The sequence below is a fragment of the Colias philodice genome, chromosome 26, assembly GCF_061535455.1.
Source record: "Colias philodice isolate Cphi_HAF_F1 chromosome 26, ilColPhil1 Martin Lab GWU primary, whole genome shotgun sequence".
In the NCBI taxonomy this organism is placed as follows: domain Eukaryota; kingdom Metazoa; phylum Arthropoda; class Insecta; order Lepidoptera; family Pieridae; genus Colias; species Colias philodice.
Window position 1 is genome coordinate 820,909 of NC_143111.1, and position 21,204 is coordinate 842,112.

The 21,204-nt window shown below is 31.9% G+C and overlaps 1 protein-coding gene across 1 annotated transcript in view; it reads right to left on the reverse strand.

The window, feature by feature from the left end:
* rk (G-protein coupled receptor rickets) overlaps nt 1–15,446 on the reverse strand; it is a 90,014-nt gene extending 74,568 nt beyond the window's left edge. The window contains exon 1 of the mRNA XM_089711139.1: nt 15,047–15,446. Coding sequence (XP_089567265.1) covers nt 15,047–15,207 — 161 coding nt within the window. The 5' untranslated portion in view covers nt 15,208–15,446. The remainder of the gene's footprint in view (nt 1–15,046) is intronic.
* Nucleotides 15,447–21,204: the final 5,758 nt, after the last annotated feature.

Sequence of the window (21,204 nt, forward strand, 5' to 3'; positions counted from 1 at the left end):
TCATTTGTCATTTTATTTATCTTATAATAAATTATCTATAACGAAATTTTTAATACCTCTTCCGAAACCTCTATTAAATAGGTATAATTGAATTAAAAATACACCTACTACTTTAATCCAAAACCACTTATTAGCTTCCAAAATCACCGCACACTATCAAAATCCTTTCATGCGTGATAAACATAAATAACAGGCGATAAATCACGGTGATCAACTATTTAGTTGTCACTGCTTACTCTGGCTACAGTACCTTATCTGTGGCCTTAATTATACGAATAGCCATAGAAGGATAGATCATATACAAGTTGGGATTGACGCGTGAACATAGATTGAAATGTAGGTATGTGAGATTTATATGAAGTAAATGAATCTACTTGAAGCTCAATGGATGTTATGGCGTAGGTAATACGACCGCCTGCGGTTTTGTTCGTGCTAATGAGTTTATGTAGACAGCTCAGTAAATTTATAGAATTAAAAGTGTTGTTCTGTTATAGGTATATGTTACCTACCAATATTCTTGTATAGGTATGATTTTTAATTTGAAAGTCTAACTTTGGTGTGTTGATGTGACAGAAATTGGGAAAATTTTTCAATAAAGGAAGAGTCCTTTATTGAAACATTTTCCCATTGAGATCCCATATTGAGAGCAATAAAGGAGCTGCGCACTCTAACTTCACTAGAGTTTATCATTTTTAAGATAAGATAAATAAATTACTTAATAGAGTTTATACTATTGATTGGTAGTAGTAATAGCATTGATCAAATCAAAGGTAAATTAATGTTATAGTATTTATTTTTGAGTCTTTTGAATCCAACTGAAGAATTATTATGAGTAACTGAAGAAATAATTAAAATTGAATTTCTCTTGGAATAGCATTAGCTAATATAAAACAGTAAATTGTAAATATTTTATTTAACCTAAAACCTTTTAATAAGCTTTTTCATTATTTGACGACGCGGTTGGCGCAGTGGTAAAGTAACTGCCTACTGAGCCGACGGTCCCGGGTTCGATCCCCGGTCAGGGCAAATATTTGTGTGATGAACTCAATTATTTGTTCTTGGGTCTGGGTGTTATTATCTATATAGGTATTTATTAAATATTATATTTATCGTCGCCTAGTACCCACAACACAAGCCTTAATTGAGCTTACTGTGGGACTAGGTCGATTTGTGTAATAATGTCCTATAATATTTATTTATTTATTATTTTATATCATATTTGTTCAAAAGTTTCTCGGCGCCACTTAATACAGATACGACATTATTTTTTAACCGACTTCAAAAAAAAGGAGGAGGTTATCAATTCGGCCGGTATGTTTTTTTTTTTTTTATGTATGTACACCGATTACTCCGTGGTTTCTGAACCGATTTACGTGATTCTTTTTTTGTTCGATGCGGGATGGTGTTGAATTGGTCCCATAAAAATTTTATTCGGATAGGCCCAGTAGTTTTTATTTTATGAGCATTTTTGTTTTAATATATCTTCGCAGTGACGACCGAGTCACATTAAAGAAAAACTACACATATTATATTTCCGTTTTTAATTCTTTTTAATGGTTTTTTTAAGCCTTTATTCTTTTTAAGATAAACACATTTAAAAATATTAAAACTTCACGCTCCTCTAACCTTCATCTCCATTTAGTAAGCATGAGTGATGCATAATATTCTAATACAAAGATTTGTTCATTTTACTTAAAGCTGCTTTCAAAAGCTTTCAATAGTGAATTCCAACTTATAAATCCTTCATTCTTTCTATATTTAAGTTGACCATTATTTTAAATTATATTTTAACAGTGTAAATGATAAATACTACCAAGACCACCTCTCTCCGTCTGTCTCTATCTGCATCTTATAACTCATAAACCACGCAATGAAAATGAAAAAAATATTTATTTCATGTACCAATTTTTATTTGTTTGATATATACACGTTAATAACAGTAACATAAAACTTATGTAACAAATATACAGTGTGCATGTGTGTGTGTGGCGCTGGCGCAATACACTCCACATTTACAACCTGTATTCACCATCCTGAATACCTACATCCCGAGTTTATTAATTAACAAATGACATACATACTAAAATAACACTCTACACAGAGCGTTCAGCGAAATATCGCGAACAACACATACTAATGGTCTAGCATTCTTCTTGTCTCCAAGAATTCATTTAACGCTTGTATTTGGAGCATCCAGTAATGGCCTGTATAAATATAACTATACTATTCACTTAGTACAATGGTTAATCGCGTTTAAGACATTAAGCTCGAGGATGTAAGATTTTGGCACTTGATTTTGTTTGGAGGTGGCAGTCGCAGATATAAAGTTGTTAATTCTATCCTATCCTATCCTATTTCCTACTAATATTATAAATGCGAAAGTGAGGATGGATGTATGTGTATGTATGTTTGTTACTCTTTCACGCTCGCGCACGCACGCGTTCAGTAGTATTTACTACTGAACTGATCACAATGAATGAATGAATGAGGGTTACTTGGATTAACACATAGGATAGGTTTTACTTTTATCCCGAAAATCCCACGGGAACGGGAACTATGCGGGTTTTTCTTTGAAAACGCGGGTGAAATCGCGGGCGGAAAGTAAGTGTAATATAATGTAATGTAACATAAACTAGATACTTATGTATAATTAAATATTCAACATCGACTAAGATAGGAAAATTCGAAATAAGGTTGCGTATAAATAATACAAAATTTATAATTCCCTTTTACTTGAATATTCCACTTAAACTATTTTCAATTCAAATGTACATTTATACTGTCAAACAATATCTTTGATCTCTGAACTCTTTGAGATCTATAAATCTTGAGGGAGGCCTTTGTCCAACGTCCTTGCAAAGATGAAACGACTACCTACACAACTTGAAAATAGACCTTAAATATTTACAATTAAACATAGAATACTTTTATAAGAACAACATGTGATTTTATAATTGATATGAGCACTTACAGCGTTATCATCATCGTCATCATCATCAGTCCATATACGGTGTTTAATGATACGATAATCTAACGAGCACTTATCTTTCCTAATAATATAACGTGATAATTTTTCCAATAATAGGAATCCAATAAAAGAATAAAGCTATAGTTTATATTACCATATCAAAACATATCACGTTACAGTCAGCTCATTACCACGATCGCTGTAAAATATTCAAAACAATATAAAATCATTTAAAAGTTTAATGGCCACTTAATTAAAGTTTATTTCCATTGAGTGACAGTTTAGTACTTAAAACCTGTTTGTATTCGGCTCATAATACACATTGTCATCCCGTCTGTCCCTTTCCTAACAAAACAGACACTTGTAAAAGTCCCTAATCATTGTAGTTGTTAACTTTATCCTGAAAATAGCGTGTTGTCTATCTTGTGGTATATGAAGCAGACATAGTATTGTAACAAGAAAAAAAAATTTAGTACTTTGTACTTATAAAATTGTATATTCAACCAATGATTAGTTCGGTAAACCTCCTGCTAATATAACTGTAAAATTGGATTGAATCAAATAAATTACAATGAAAACACAGACACCAGCGCGCGCAACAAAGCTTTTTTAAGCTGCTCAGTTAGATACCTACAAAAAATATAGTTGGTACCTATATTCACTGCACTGTATGTAACTATTATCTAATCTGTGACTGTACTCATACATTGTAGTTAGTTGTATTTAAGTTTTGTTATAAGTATGTCCCACTAGTGAAAGGACTTTCAAATACAATTCAGCAGTTTCTAACCTTTTTTCGCGCTTATAATCACTACATAGTATAAAACAAAGTCGCTTTCTCTGTCCCTTTGTATGCTTTAATCTTTAAAACTACGCAAGGGATTTTGATGCGGTTTTTTTTTTAATAGATAAAGTGATTCAAGAGTTTTAGTATAAAATTACTAGGTACATATTAGACAAAGCGGGCGAAGCCGCGGGCGGAAAGCTAGTTTTACGATAAACTTTATTCCATTTTACTTTTTCACATACTCAAAGCTGAAAGCTGTTTAAAATCTATAAATAGTTGAAGTTTCACAGGGTGTGTCTATGCGTTCTGAGCGGGGTGTAATCTGGGTGGTTGCATCTGATTGCCCCCCCCCCTCCCTCCACGCTATAAATAGATAGCCCAGACCTGCGTTCAACTGATAACTACCACCCACAGAAGCATCAATGGAAATGTATTTCTAAAGGAAACTTTAGAGTTGTTATTATCTATTTCATTGAAATGAATGGTGTTGTAAACATTTTGATTAATAAAAACAGCCGAATGAATGTTCTTAACATCTTTTATGCATGAAACATTGTAAGAAAAAAAAGATTCTATAGTATACTATAAATTAACAATAGTATGAGATAGATAGAATATTTATTTCCTAGAAAGTCACTTCAATCGGCATAAAAAGATAATATTTAAGATGAATAGTGTTTTATCAGATTACACGAGGCGAGTTCTATTTGTAGTGTCGAGTGTCGAGTACGAGTGTCATTAAATTGCGTTTAAAATCTTTAATTTATAAATATCATCAGACATACAAAACTGTTCCGACCTTAGGTTCCCACATATTCGTCTTTCTTCCTCATTCTTTATATTGAGAACAAAAGCTTCCTAATGTTTAAACATAATTTATTGCATCGTTTGATAAATTAATAAACATCTATAAATAAATTAAACAAAAATACGCAATAAATCTCTTTCATTTGCCGACCTAATTCCTTATCACAACAGAGTCGGTAAAATTATATTCATAAATAATCTTTATTAATTGCCCGCTAAAGAGCATTAAATTATCTGCCTTCAAGTCAATTATAAAAGGTTACGCCTCTCTTATTTCATCATTATTACAGAGGGTGGGGAAACACATCGCTTTTTTAATGAAACATCATGTATATGTGATATACAGGTAGATTAAAGGAAGTGTATATATGTATAACCTGGCACAAAAAATCATTGGTGCAGTGATTTGCAGTAGGTACAGTTTATCATTCTTATAAACTTAGATCAGTTTAATTTAATTAACTTAAAATAAAGGAGAAAATACAAGTGGTACTAATAGCATTCTTTTTTATATTTATAAATGTTAATTCATACAATAAAATCAGTTTTTTTAATAAATTTTATACCTACATAATTTATAAAGGACTTATAAATTGTAACTTACGTATCCTCTTCATGACGTCAACCTATATCGATAAACCATTAAAACTTCAAGAAACCAATTTCAACTAAATTCCTCTTTTTAGGGCCTTACGAAATAAATAAGGTTTTTAAGGAAAATAGAATTAAACCATTCCGCGTTTCGGCCTCGACATACCTATCTGCTGTTACCAGACATCGGCACATCGAAACTGAATCTTTAAGGACACACGTATTTGCCCAATTTTCCTTAAAGAATTCATAATATACCTTGTATCTGTGATTTGACTTTTTTTCTTCAATATATTGGATAAAAACAATGTCAACATACAAATGGGTAAGTATATTTGTCTCTCAAAATTACAAAAAATAATTATTATATTCTAATAACTACAATCTTCACCACAGTCATCGTCTCGAATATCATTATCGTACTATACTAGAAAATAATCATTTAGAAAAAAATGGTGCTTCAATAAAATTTTCATATTTTCCGAATACACATATCAATTTTTTATGATACACTCAAATACTTATAATTTAGTTTTATTAGAAATAGCATAATGCCTTTTACAAGAACGCTTTTGTCAAAAGACATACGAGTACAGCATCATCTTCATCAGCCCATATAATATGTTCCCACTGCAGGGACACGGGCCTCCTATGAGGGTACAGGCCATAATCCACCACACTGGCCAAGTGCGGGTTGGCGGATACGAGTACAGCATATTGATCAAATATTACTTTTATCGACCAGAATTTAATTTAATTTCAAATAACATGTAAATTATCTTGCTAATTAATTATCTGCTATTTCTTGTCTTCACACCAACACCTACACACTCTTGTACCGAAAATGAACCATAATTATAATTCCTATTACCGCACACTGAATATATTAAGCTAATTAGATTTGGTGTTGAGGCTTTCTAAACATTAATGGGATTACCGATATGAAGATATAATTTCGGATTATTATAAAGGTTCTTATTTGGTAAATTGATGACGTCATAAGTTCATTTTTGAAACAATATCATAAAACTCTATATTATTGATGATGATTGATGATCTATGTATTAAAGATACATCTTGAAGATATATTGATTTAATTAATAAAACTTAAGAACTGAATAAAGTATTTTCCATTAATTCCGCAGATTAATATTAATATTATATTGTACATAGGAAAAGCATTTTCTCAGTTACAAAACTAAAAATGCAATAGTTTTATATTACAAAACACAATTTATTCTTACGCGTACAATATAATTATTTCATACGCTTTACAAATCAGTGTCATCAATCAACGTTGCGCGTGAGTGGAAAAAAATCGATACAAAAGACATCAACGCTTGGTTTATCGACCCGGTTTTGAATAAAAAAATGTGACTACATATTTATTTTATCAAGTTATTTATTAAGGCTATTATATAAAAAAGTGCATATTACAGAAATAATACTATTATAATTTTTTTCTACCTATGTAGATAATACAAAATTTTCAAATAAAATTTATTGTTTTTTTCAACAACTTAGAAACTAATAGTTTAAGATAAAAATTTAACTATCACTAAATACGAGTAGTACATATCTTGAATCTTCTTAAAATCAGTTACATTATAGTCAGTTATATTATAGACTAGCTGTTGCCCGCGACTTCGTCCGCGATTACGTCGTTTTTCGTCATTCGTCGTTTAAAAAAAATACGTGACACTTTATTTTTGAATGTTCTTAATTGTCTCTTATAAAAATTAACTACATTAAAATTGAATACTCTGATAAGAAAATCTTAAAATCGGAGGACATCGAAAATCTGAGGAAAACATGAGTGAATTTGATTTAAATTCTACATTACTTAGTAATTCAAATAATAATCTAAATTAAATGTAGATTAACAGTTTGAGCGCATCATTATATAATATGTACCTAAGTATTAAATTACGTTAGTTTACATAGTAATTTTACTAAAAACACGATGACTTTCTTTCGCGCTCGGTACAACAAACTAAGCATGTTTGTGGTACGTGGCCCGCGTCACTCGACCCCCCGTGAGTTCCCCTCCGTTACTATGCGAAAATACATTCGTCGCCCTACCGTAGGAAAAATTGTAATATTTTAAATTCGAGAAATATTGATTTCTTGTATTCGACTATTCGTTGTAGTCGAATACAAAATATATTTGAAGAAACTTAGGTTGGCCTTCAGGCAAAAGGGATCCTATCAAATGATAAACTTGATCTTGTATCTTAAAAGTAAGCATGAAAGGATCCTCTGATAATTGTTGAGCACCAAAGGATCATTTAAAACGCACTACTATAAGAGCGAATATTGTCTAAGAACTGTTTAGATTGCACATGTTCCTCTAAAAGTAGTGATTTCAAAGGTTCTGGTGTATTTTCAAACGAAAGCCGACTCCTTACTCCTCTTTAAAGCATTACAAAAAGAACATACTACGTTAATATCGCCTATACAGAAGATGATCTGTAATCAATTGTGAGGTTATAAGCAAACCCACTTTTATATTTGTCGGACCACACCACCGAATTCGTAGATTGATCTTCTATGTTTACCTCTAAGTCATTAAGACTCGAAATCTGTCTACAGTAAGACGGGCCTCTCGCTATTCGTCCGTTTCAAGAGACCAAATAGTTTCAATTCTTAATCTTTCATTCAACAAACTTATTAATCGTACTTGTCTCAAATAATCTTGTCTCAAATAATGGTAATATTCGCGTCCCTACTCTAGTCATTGCTTATTTATTTTTTATTTTATTTTATTTTTTATTTTGAATTTCCAACAAAGAATACATAGTTTGAAAACTCTTAATTCTAAAATTGCTTACGACAAAAATCATTTATGTATCTTTGCTTACAGGAAATTACAACGATCATATTACAAATATTATTTGAACGGATGACAATATTATTTTAAGACATTATAGTGTAATAAGAAAAAGAAAAGATTGTATCTATTATAATAAATTTCTCATAAGTACATGAACTTTTATAAATGTATATACCTATAGTGAAAAAAAAAATGACTAAATGACTAGTGTACGTCTTGCTGAAAATACATTTAAAAGAATTTGAAAGGTCGTATTTACTAATATGTATTCTAAACTAATATTAGGTTAGAACCTAGGTAGGCACTGATATAAGTTTATAATGTTTTAATTAACATATACTATTAAAATGCTAAAATGCTTATGCTCATGTTCATCTTCAAGAGATCGAATAATATTATGGTGCACCCCATCATTTGTCAAACGGTCTTCATATTGAGTAAAAGTTTCAGATTATCGAGATAAAATATGCCATTTGCGGTCAGCTGTGAGACGTTATACCCTCTCAGTGAAGGTTTCGGTCTCACAGGATAGTACATGCCGTTCGCGGTCAGCTGTGAGCCGCAATTCTCGTTGTGAAGTGAAATTGTGGAAAAGCGATGTCTGTACAATGAAAATATGTAGAAAAAAATTAGCAGGTGTTATTATTAAATCGATCTTGAACCCAAAACTGTAGTTAAAATTTTTTTTGTCTGTTTGTATGTATGTTTGTGCACGCTAATCTCAGAAACGGCTTATCCGATTTAGATGCGGTTTTCACTAATGTATTGTGGTAATCTTCATTTAACATTTAGTGTTTAATTTATGTCAATCGGTTCATAAATAAAAAAGTTATGACAATTTATAAGTAATCACGGCGAACATTTGCTAAGGCATTCTATTGTACACTGTACAGTGTACGATAAAACGTAATTTATCTGTTATACGCTACAGTTATTCCTTTACATGTCCAGATGATCATATCAAAATTCCCCAAGGGTTTGGGGGTAAGCTGAGGTAGTAGGGGGGGGGCGGGGTCAAATTAACATTATGGTTACTTCTAATAGGTAAATTTTCCACATAAAATGTCCTTTAAATTATGTCGTATTATATTTTTAACCCCTGACGCAAAAAGACGGGTGTTATGTGTTTGACTGCTATGTATTTCTGTGTGTGTGTGTGTGTCTGTCTATGGCACCGTAGCTGGCTAACAGGTAAACCGAATTAGATGCGGCTTTTTTTTGTTAGGCAGCATATTTTCCGACGCTGGTTCTTAGATAAATTGTATCAAAATCGGTTCATCCACTTATTATACCTACATAGGGGTAAAAGTGGGAATGAAAAAAATGATATAATAATTTATTTTTAAAGATCGTCGGGAAGTTTATGAAATTATTTATTCCTTTTTCTATACACTTTTCTTCGATTAAACGGTTTAGTTACGTGCGTGAGACAGGAAACATCTAATTTGGATTTGTTGCTGGATTTGATAAAAATTGAGTATCGATTAAGCTGATCAGTGGCTACACCATACATTATTAAAAACATCCATTTAAGAAAGGAAGGAAATAGAATTTGCTCCTCTCCCCCCCTGGTTCCTAAAAAATAATATGACATAATTTAAAATAAATTTTACGTAGAATTAGTTAGGCATTTCTTTTTTGATTTTCGATATTATATACTAATCATAATTTTTAATTACAATATTATGTAGTAACTATTTGGTATAGGTTAGGCATTTCATTTCTTGATTTTCTTTAATAAGTTGGTACGTAAGTTTTTTAGCTCAGTTTAGTAAGAAACTTTAATAACAATTCTTTTAATTATTTATGGTAGTACGTATTTACTCAATAATTGTATGTTAAGTAGTAATTCAGCATGGGCGTAGCCACGGTGGGGCTGGGTGGGGCGCTTACCCTGGCTTTGATCTGGTAGGTACCAATTGTGAAGTGTAGGAAGAGTGGGCGTGGGCGTTGGCGTGGGCCTGGGAGTGGGCGTGGGAGTGGAAGCATGAAAATAAAAACAATTATTCTTGCCCCACCCTGAGCCCATGGTCATAGGTCCCATAGTCACTATTCCACGCGGACGAAGTCGCGGGCACAGCTAGTAGACAAATATAATCAGAAAGCTTTGAACTCCTAAGCTCAACCATAAAAGATAGACATTTATGATGTCGGGAGATATTTTTTATATAATATGGAGAACATTTCTTTCATACTTGATTTCTGTGTAGCTTTAACCCGTAGGTTGCACACGCGACGAAAGCTTAAAAATGGAGTTACTGCTCTGCTCACGAATTTGAAAAATAATTGTACCAAGTTTCGTTTAAATCCGTCGAGTAGTTTTTGTTTCTATAACGGTTATACAGACAGACAGACGGAAAAATTTTTGGCGTCAGTGTCGATCCCTAATCACCTCGTGATAGTTATTTAGGAAATATATTTAATGTACAGAATTGACCTCTACAGATTTAATATAAGTATATAAGTATACATATAATTAGATTCCAATTTCCATGTAACGTTAAATTCGACTATACAATAACTAACAGACAACGCAGGTTACTCTCGTTTCCGTAAGTTGAGGCGGCTACATATTCGGTCCTCATAACTTCACTTTTTGTGAACGAAACGACAGCGCGGTTTAATTCGATGCCAACACCATCAAAAAAAAGGAAATATTTTTAATTGTGAAAAAATATTATGATTTGTACACTATTAATACTATTTTAACATTAACACAAAATATAAGACTGTGAGTGTGTAAAAATAAATCCAGCTAGTTTCACATCAAACTTATGTTTTTAATTAGGTATACGACATGAAAATATATTAATTACCAAGCAATAATCATACAGGTAAATACTGAACAAAAGTATTAACAGTCAAAGTATATTTTTACTTACAACATGTAAATGATGAAGGAATAATAATTATCAACGAACTAACCTTTTTGTATTATTGTTTATAAATATAAATTCATAAACAATAAATTTATAAAGAATATAAAAAATTCGACCACTAAAGAATGCTGGTTCGAGTCCCGCCTCGTTATCGAATTTTTAAAACACGAAGATTTTTAAAAATGTAACCAATGAACACAATCAATATTAGATTAACTGTAATGGTGTCTAGTTTGACTTAAAATAATAAACATCTACCCTCACTTTTAAAAATGTAGTATATTCACAGTTCACACGAATAAAATTATAAGCGCACCTTATAGGGAAGGGAAGATATGGGTTAAAGAGTTAAATAAATAAATAACATAATTATATTTAAATTATTAATTTTTAACATTGTGTCCAGTAGTGTTAACATGTAAATTGATTTGATTTTTACGAAATCTCATAGATGGCGCTGTTTCAAATTTGTATACTAATAAATTCATTAAACTGATTCTCTGCCCAAATTACGTAAATGACATAGTTTTTATTGTGTAAAGCTAGATAATAGCATGGCTTACCCGAAACCAACATTTAAACATGAGTCTTTAGATTGTACGCTGTCGTAATACACGGAATACGTAAGAAAAAAAAAGGTTCACAGCTCCTCCCCCGGAGGTGATAGCATGATAATATGTTTAAAAAAGCCTCACACGACCTGTTAGTAATATTCATGCAAAATTTGAAGTCAATCTATGCAGTACTTTTCGAGATTAGCCTGGACAAACATACAGACAAACAGACAAACAGACAAACAGACAAACAGACAAACAGACAAAAATTCTAAAAACTATGTTTTTGGCTTCTATATCGATTATAGATCATGGATTATGTATTCTTTTAAAAAAATATTCAATGTACAGTTTTGACTTTCCTACGATTTTATTATATGTATAGATAACTGAAAACGAAATTATCATACTAAATAATCCAAGTTAACTAAGTTACATTTACTTGGAAACCATGACATTAAGCGACTGCGATAACTTATCCTGTAGATAACTTGCCCTGTATTTACCAAACAACATGTTGTTCGAAACAAGTAAATAACCTTTTTGATAAAACTCATAAGAGAAGTAGGCTTATCTGGATAGCTCTTAAGTATATGACCTAGTAGAACTTATATTTTATATCAGTCTAATTTTAGCAATTCGTATCTATGTATGTATTTGTTATATTATAGGTATTTGAAATATAATATCCTTCTTATGGAATGAAAAGTATTTTTCTTAATGTAAACTTACCTGCTTCTTTTATGCAATACCTACTATCCGTCGAAGTTCGAATATCTAAGAAATTGAAATAATGAAGAATATTTTATCATATCCAAATGAATGAAAGCTCTACCTTTAGTTAATTTAAACCTACATAATCGTACAGATAACACGAAGTTTTTAGATCTTTCCTGAAAACCTATGAAACGTAATTTTGAGTAAATTAATAAAATTTATAACCTACTTTACTGATAAAGAATACATGCTCTATAATCCCATTTCACCTGCTACGGTAAGTGTAAACTAGGTGTAATATTATTATTTCTCATAAGTCTTCTTCACGTACAATATTATATTTACAATATTAAGATCTTTATAATAAACTAGCGGTCCGCCCCGGCTTCGCCCGTGGTACATGTTTACGTTTTCTCTACATAAAAACCATCCTCGTACTTCAAGGAATATAATAAAAAAAGAATTATCGAAATCGGTTCAACCGTTCTCGAGTTATGCGCTTACCAACACATTTTGCGATTCATTTTTATATATAAGATAAGATATCATATTATGAAACCTTAGAAGTAAAACTAGGGCAATATTATAAGTTCCTTGTTTTGTTTTCCTTTATATATACCTATTTGTATGTTCTGCGCCATCTTAATTTAATATTTATTGTGTCGTAAGTTCATGAGCAGCCAAGTAGGCCAAACGTCACTCTAATAGAATTAAATATGTGAAATTATAATAATTGATTGTTACACTCCATCCTCGTGATTAAAGATATTTATTAAATCATATTATTTATTTTGTTAGTCGTGTATTTCTTTTCCATGTAATTCTTAAATTTATGTTTTTCATAATTTTCTCTTAATTACACTTTACGAACCAATTTGACTGGGTGACTCTACCAAATATCTAATCTCCCAGTGACTAATAAGCAAGTGAAAATAACACGTAATTTGCTTATCCATCTGTGTCTGCATATTATAAAGAACTAGCTGTGCTCCGCGGTTTTACCCGCAGTGTTCCGCTCGTGTTGGTCTTAGCGTGATGATATATAGCCTATAGCCTTCTTTTTTTATTGGGAATAGGGAAACGCTTGATGTTAAGCTAAGATATGGTCTAAGATGGAACGCGCTTCCCTAGAAGGTACCTGTTCAAGGTACCTACTACCTGTTCACTCTACGCTTGAAGACCGTCGATAAATGAGCTATCAAACACCGAAATAATTTTTCGAATCGGACAAGTAGTTCCCAAGATTAGCGCGTTCAAACAAACAAACTCTTCAGCTTTATAATATTAGTATAGATAAATATTTGATTTTATATACTTGTACGGATAACTCAAAAACAGCCATCCCTTTTCTGCTACCCACATTATTCCTGAAAGACGTGGGATATTTTTCAGTTTTATCCCCGTTCAACCCAAGCGAAGCCAGAGTAAGTAGCCAGTCTTACTTTTAATTAAGTTACTTAACCAAAAAAAAACTAAAATATATAGCTCTACATTTTGTTAGAAATTGTTTTTTGTTTTAGTTATTCCGTTTACCACATTACTAATAAAGTGATCATATCCACAGATGTCCATTTAAATACATGAATATATATTGTAACACGGTATAATATCAGAAATTCATAGCATCACAGACGAGGTGTACAGACTACAGACAGAATGTATAAAATGGATTTAGTAATAAAAAGCAATCGTGTTCTATACTACTACACTCGACCCCGGCGGACGCAGATATAGCTCACTGGAAGCGCCTAAATATAACATAATATAAAGGTGTTTTTATATAGTTATTTAACTGTTTTAAAATAGAAACAACACAGCTCAAAATATATATTGTAGAATTTTTGTAGAGCTTATTACTTTATGAAGATGTCTAAGCTAGCCTAGGCAGTATACATTTTTAAATCTGTTAATTAATTTTTAAACAAGGGAAAGAATTACATCTTAAAGGATACAATACCTATAATTAATAAAAGATTTAAATTCAAATAAATTTAAATATGAATGCATTTTTAGAACAAAATAATAACAATATATTATGTAAGCTTCTGTATATCTATCACTCATTGTGATATACACATCTATATACTATATATAGATTGATGGCTCAACTTTATAGATTGAATAAGTCTTGGATAAGTAAATAGGCAGTGAGTAGTGACAGCTTCATCCCGTCGCACGATCTACGATACAGCCTGAGGTTTGTCTTTACAGCCTTTATTTAGCTTCTGTTTTATTATTATTGCTTTGGGAACAATAAGTATGTAATATATTTTGGGATGAAATTTTATTATAATATCGCTGAAATCATAATGTCTGTCTGTCTAATAAAATCCTTAAAAATTATGAAAGTTTGAAAACCGGCCTCCCACTGGAGTACTAACATAGTGCTAATCATATAACGAAAGCTCTCTTTTAAATGGTCACTATCCAGACATCTTATAATAAAAATAACAAAAGAACTAACTCTTATTTTAAACAAAATATGTAACAAAATTTTAAAATTCCAGACGTCACCTAAACTGCAAATACTGCCATTCATACTCAATTATAAAATGTAGAGTCACTGGGTTTTTGCAGCTGGTGACCATGATTTTAATTCCCGCCAGGTCAAACATGTGTGAATCATGATACATGTAGCAGATTATTTAGATTTTATATGAATAATAAACAAATTAATAATATGCATGCGAAGTATCCCGCCTGTAAACTTTTTAAAAACGTATTTCGCTCCAGCCAAAGTATGCATCAAACGTTTCCAAAGAGAGAGTTTTTCATTTATTTATTATTTTATTGCTCTTGCCAATTACAAATTGAAACTTAATCTGAGTAAACATTATAATAAATTATCGCTAAATACTATTATTTTAGTTATTTTTCTTCCATAATCCCATTATGTAGATCTTTACTCACAGCACAAGTAGCCGATCATTCAACGGCGGCAAGTGTTGCAGATCAGCTGACCGGCAAGTGAGCCTGGTGCCGCCGTCTGTGCACGCGCAGCCCTGCGGCAGCGGCCCGGGGCAGCCCCAGGCTGCCGCCAGCACCACCAGCACTAACACACCCTCGCGCATTGTCACCCCACACCCGAACACCACTCCACGCAAAACATCATCACATTACACTTTAGCACTTAAAAAAACATACCATTATTTATTTTGGAAATAAAATTAACACTATTTATCGTAACAGTTGCATTGTCACACGAGTTTTAATTAATGAAAAAACACGTAGGAGGCATGTATCGTCTTTATTCACGTGCAAGAGCGACACATCCACTCGGCTCGACGCAACTCGACAGAGTGCTGGCCAGCCCCCCGTCGCCAACGAGTCTCGACTCGATCCTACTTCGACGCATGCATTTTTACGTCCCTGCCATTGATAATGTCCTTACATAGTAAGTTTAAACAGTCTGTATGGTTAACGTCTAACTTTTGCACTGCGGGAATGCTCTAGCTCGATGTTTTTTCATAGAGTCACATGTAGAGCCATTAACATAACGAACTTTAATTTTTTTTAGGTATAAAACGGTTTTTGATACATTTTACAATTATTATAGGAATACAAACTCTACATAAACGCTCTAGCTTGAAATTTAGTCAGAAAAAGCTAAAAATTAAAGTCCTCTATTCGAATAGTACCTACCTATGTATAGTAGACATTCATCATTCATAATCATCGTCATTGATTGATATTTTATTCCCAATATACCACACCAAAAGACTCTATCACGGATCATCTACGTCAGTTTCCTCACGGGGTTTTACTCAATGATATTTTTTTTCCTCACGTTGTTTGAGTATAAGTTGGCGAAGTAATATGCAGATTACACTTTCCACAAACATTTTGTAGTTCTAAAACTATAAATTAAATATACCTACAATACATGCAACTTCAGAGAAAACAATTTCTATGATATTTCTTTAGATATTTCATGTTATTATAAAATTACAATATATTCTAGATATTACAACAAACAGCGCATTTCTCTTTGCAAAGATAAGATAAAAAAAGCTTGATGCTTTTGGTTATTCATAAAACCCCAAAACGTCACGGTCTTTATGATATTACCACTATCGTATTGGGAGACTGTAACGTTAATGTGTGTTTTAAATAAATAAATATTACAAGTTCTATCTCTAGTCTCTTCCCAGATTTCTATCAACAAATAATTAAATATAATAATCATTTTATTCAGAAACCTGCAATGGTTTATCTTTTTTAACAATAATCTATTAACAGTCTATTATTATTTATTCTCCTACAAAAGGCAATAAATAATAGTTTACGGAAAATGAATTTGTTCTTTCTATCTTTTAATGTAACCCATTATTACTGACAAAACAATAGGTAGGTAAATTATTTATTTTATGCTAATTAAAATTTTATCGCTTTATGCCTTTATTTCTTTATTCATAAATTGACCGAATTACATACATTTGCAGTTTTTATCAGAAAAGTAGTGATAACGCATTTTAAATTCATTTTTAGTACACGTTAGAAATATATCGACAATCGAGAAAACTACACCTTACGAATGCTTCAACATCTAAAAAATACGTTTTTCTTCCGTTCATAGATCATACATATCTCAGCTTTCATGCTATTTCATTTCTCAATAGAATGAAGTAGCTATTTAGTTGCTAAGTTCATAATATGATGTAAGTACATTCTTACACTGACCGCCTCCCTGGTACAGTGGTTAACGTTTCACCGTAGAACGGTTCTACGGGTTCGATTCATCGTGGAAACAATGAAAAAAAATGTCACAGTCTGGCAGGACACAGAAAGATTAACATTGTACGTATGAATACTGCATCTGCCCCATATTGGCCACATACCTAACTAGGGTACACGGGACTTTACACTTCACATGTACCTACTCGAATATGTATTAATGATGTATCGATCATTAAGAAATAATTCCTCTTAGTATAGACTATAGAGTTTTCTTCTTACTTTCGTTAGGTACTTCAAGACCCACTAAGTTAAGAGAATGTGCAGGAGGCTGTATGAAAATAAGTTTTTCTCAAAGAACATACAAACACAAACAAAATGCTTAGTTATCCAACACAATATTAACATAATGACCAATCACCGGGAAATACAATATGCAGATTTTTTTATTTGAATTTTTTATTCTTTTATTAACAGCTCTATGTTTTTATTAAATCGATGTGACAATAAATTTTGAAGTATTTCTGTTTTAATTTAAAAAATTGATCGTGATTCGTGATTATGAAAATCAAAATTTTCATAATTAAATAAATATTTTTACACGAACGGTCGTTTGGAACGTACACTCAGTAGATAGATGGCTTCCCGAAAAAATGTACGGAAGTTTTTATTATATTTGATTCATATCAGTCTTCAACATGACTCTCCGAAAACATGATGGATTGATTTCCACATAGCATTTTACGTTAATAATATTATGTATCCAGAATAATCTTGAATGGCAGACAATAACAAATCAGCTAAAAATACACGAGAAACATAAATGATAAGGCAATAAATAGACCTCGATAAATAGTATCATTGTCATTACAAACAGCTAACATTCGAGATGGTAATGATATTCAACGAATAAATCAAACGAAAGCCCGGACAGTGCTACCGATATATAAGTTATAATAATGTTGTGATTATACAAAGAATAATAAGTGTATTAGTCCTTTGCTCTCATTTTTCCCTTTTGTTATTTTGTAGACACAATGTAAACAAAGTTTTATTAAAACATAAAAACAGGACATTTGATGTAAACTATTTGCTTTGTATAAAAAAATTACACCTACCACGCTGACTAAATCTAAAACAAACACAAATACTTTATCGTGTTTGAATTTGAAATGAAACAAATTGTTTTAGGTATTACATAAAGGTAGACTAATTTGTACACGCTTTTAAGTGGATAAATTATGACCTCAAATCCTCAAGGAAGGCTTAATTGCCTTGCTATGGAAGCGGGTATGGTTTTAACTCTTCAATTCCCATGTCTAAATTAATAGCAATTTTGCATTTCTCTTTTACTGAAATAGTTTAGATACATCTGGCGAAGACAAAAACAAAGAACAAAAAAATTAATTCTACCCCCCATTTTTTTTATGGGGGTGTCACCTACAGGTGACACTGGGCATTGTTTTAACTTAGGACTCTAAAGGACTAACGAGGTTTTTCCTTTTTTTGGTAGGAATAAAATATCGATTTTTATTATAATAATATGTATTTATTTATGAACAAGTAGAAAAAAAATATATAACTTAGGTATTTTATGTGGAACATGTACCAACACTTTAGAAGTAAACTGATATTGCACTTGGCGCACATTTTTCTAGTGCGTTGGTGATAGTACCTGCATCTTCAATGTGAGCAATCGAATGCCGAGTGGTCGTCCACAGTTCCAGCACTCCTCACTTCTGTGGGCACTCTCATATTTTGTGCTGAATCGCCCCAGGCAGAATTACGGTTGCCACATTCCGCTGGAAATCGTAGTAGGTCCAGTTAGTTTCCATCAGCCCTTTGATCAGCCATGCATTTTGGCAAGCTGCTTCTATGCCAAAACCCGTTTTTTATCCACAAATCCAATGCGATCTACTTTATGATAGGATCCAATCCGTGTTAGTTGGATACGATGGTAACGATGCTGTTGTCATGCCACTTGGCGGTAATAATTTCATCAGAAGCTTTCTAATATCTTTTTTCTTCGGTATTTCGACTTGTTCTTCCTCGTCATGTACACAATTTTCTCCAGAGGCGGAAGTTCTATTTTTACATTATACTTGTGACCAAAACATGCGACTAAAAAATGAAAAATACTAGCGTCATTTTCGTCTCCACTATCTTCGTCAGTCACCACACCATCATCAGGAGGAAATAAAATAATATCGCCTGGGTCTTCTCCGGCGTGCAACTCCTCGGTAATCTCATCTAACGTCAACCTGTAATACGTAAATAAGCTCTAAAACAATATCACGACATAGCAATTAGACAAAATATAAACAACAGTTTTGTTATTACTTACAATGAATTCGGAATAATAAAGTTATTATAATGCCCAGTATCACCTCCAGGTGACACGGCATATTTTCAGTGCTGTAGTGAAGATGCTATTAGTTATTTTTAGCATAAAATATATTTATATTATAGCTAATACATTCATTTATTCGATATAATAAGAAAAAAAGCAATACTCACTGCCGGGACATTGTTATATCACTTTATACTTCAAGGAATCACACAAACTCTGACTACTTCAAGTACGCGCGAAACAACTAAACAAATTTGCTAAATATCATAAGGTTAGCTTTGCCAGAAAAAAAACATGAATAGTTTAACTAATAAGCTTAGCTACAAACGTGGTAGAAATAAAAAATAAATTTTCATGTGGTAGAAAAAAAATATTAAACTACTGTCACCTACAGGGCACTGAGTGACACTGGGAATTGAAGGGATGGTTTTAAGCAAATTAATGCCGAAACACGTAATGCGTTCCTAGGATAACACTGTATATTATAACGTGAGTAGGTACTAAACTTCAAATATTAGAGCAATAATTAGCGCAATAATTACATTTGTATTTTTTATTTTATTTTCTATTATATAGTCATTTATTAATAATAATTAATGCCACTTAGATAAAATAGGAAGAAATTATTAACTGTGGAGATATAACAATATTATCAAGCTCGCAAAGTAGGTAAGTATTAATTTTTCATAAACTGGAATTGAAGATAGGCTGCAGGATTCGAAGCTATGATTTTCTTAGTATTCTCAATAACAATATTCTGTCGTAGTTTTCTTATTGTTTCAATATATGGTTACAACACTTCCTTTGCGACCTCATAATATATACATAGGTATATATGTATATATATATTCTACCTAATGCTCACTCGTGATCTAAGCAATTAAATTGATTTCTTAGGAGAGAGGCAAGTAATTTCCTGTCTCTAAGCTCACCTATTGACATAGCCTCGACACGGTAAATAGTAAAAAGCTTATTTGTTACTAGAAATACAGTTTTTTTAACCTTTGAGAGCTTTTAAGGCTTTGAATTTAATTGGCTCTGCGAAGCACTTTGCTGCATCCCTGATGGGGTAAGAGGCTTATAACTCTGATATTTATAAAGCACATTTTATTCCTCGTTGACCTATTTATTGATTTTGTGCATAACATTTTTAAGTAAGTTATATTTTGAAATAATGTTGAAGTGCATGATGCTCAATAGTATCAACATTTTCTTGAATCGTCTATTAAGCTATTTTATATTCGATTTATGTATGTTTTTATGTAATGATCACAATGTTAGGAAAAAAGTTGGGGATGTATATTGCAAGATATTTAAAAAATCTCATATATTTACATATATGACTGTAAAGAAATCAATGTTATATCGTTCTTTCAGTCAACAGAATACGAGAAATATTCCTAGTGTTGTGTAATTTCAGTAATTATTACGAGATTGCGGTTTTGCTTATTCAGCACCTAACGACATGAGTTTGCCTTAATTGAAATGTATTGTCATGGAGCAGATTGAAAACGTGTTTAACTTTGATATACGACTCGAAGATAAATTAAAAGGATGATATAGTAATGTTTACATCTCGGTTTTTATTGATCTTGAATTATTTAATGTGAAACATAACCATTTTTATGTTTATCTGTGACAACGTTGCGTGATATTTAAATAGATTTCTATCACTCTATATGATACTAGATTCACCCCCGTAGCTCCGCTTCTGTTGGTCTTAGCGTGATGATATATTGCCTACCTCGATAAATGGGCTACCCAACACCGAAAGAATTTTTCAAATCGAACCGGTAGTTCTTGAGATTAGCGCGTTCAAACAAACTCTTCAGCTTTATATTATTAGTATAGATTTAAGGGTAGCTTTTTTGACATTACTTATAATAGAAGTATCAGGGTAGAGTCAGCACATCTGTAAAAACAATTCTTAACACATTTCCCTGACGTTATTAGTGTTGCATAGTTCATACAGATTACGAATTAGTAAAGTGCTAAATCGGAATATGTATCAAATATAGACTTCAAAAAATATAATCGTCTCCGT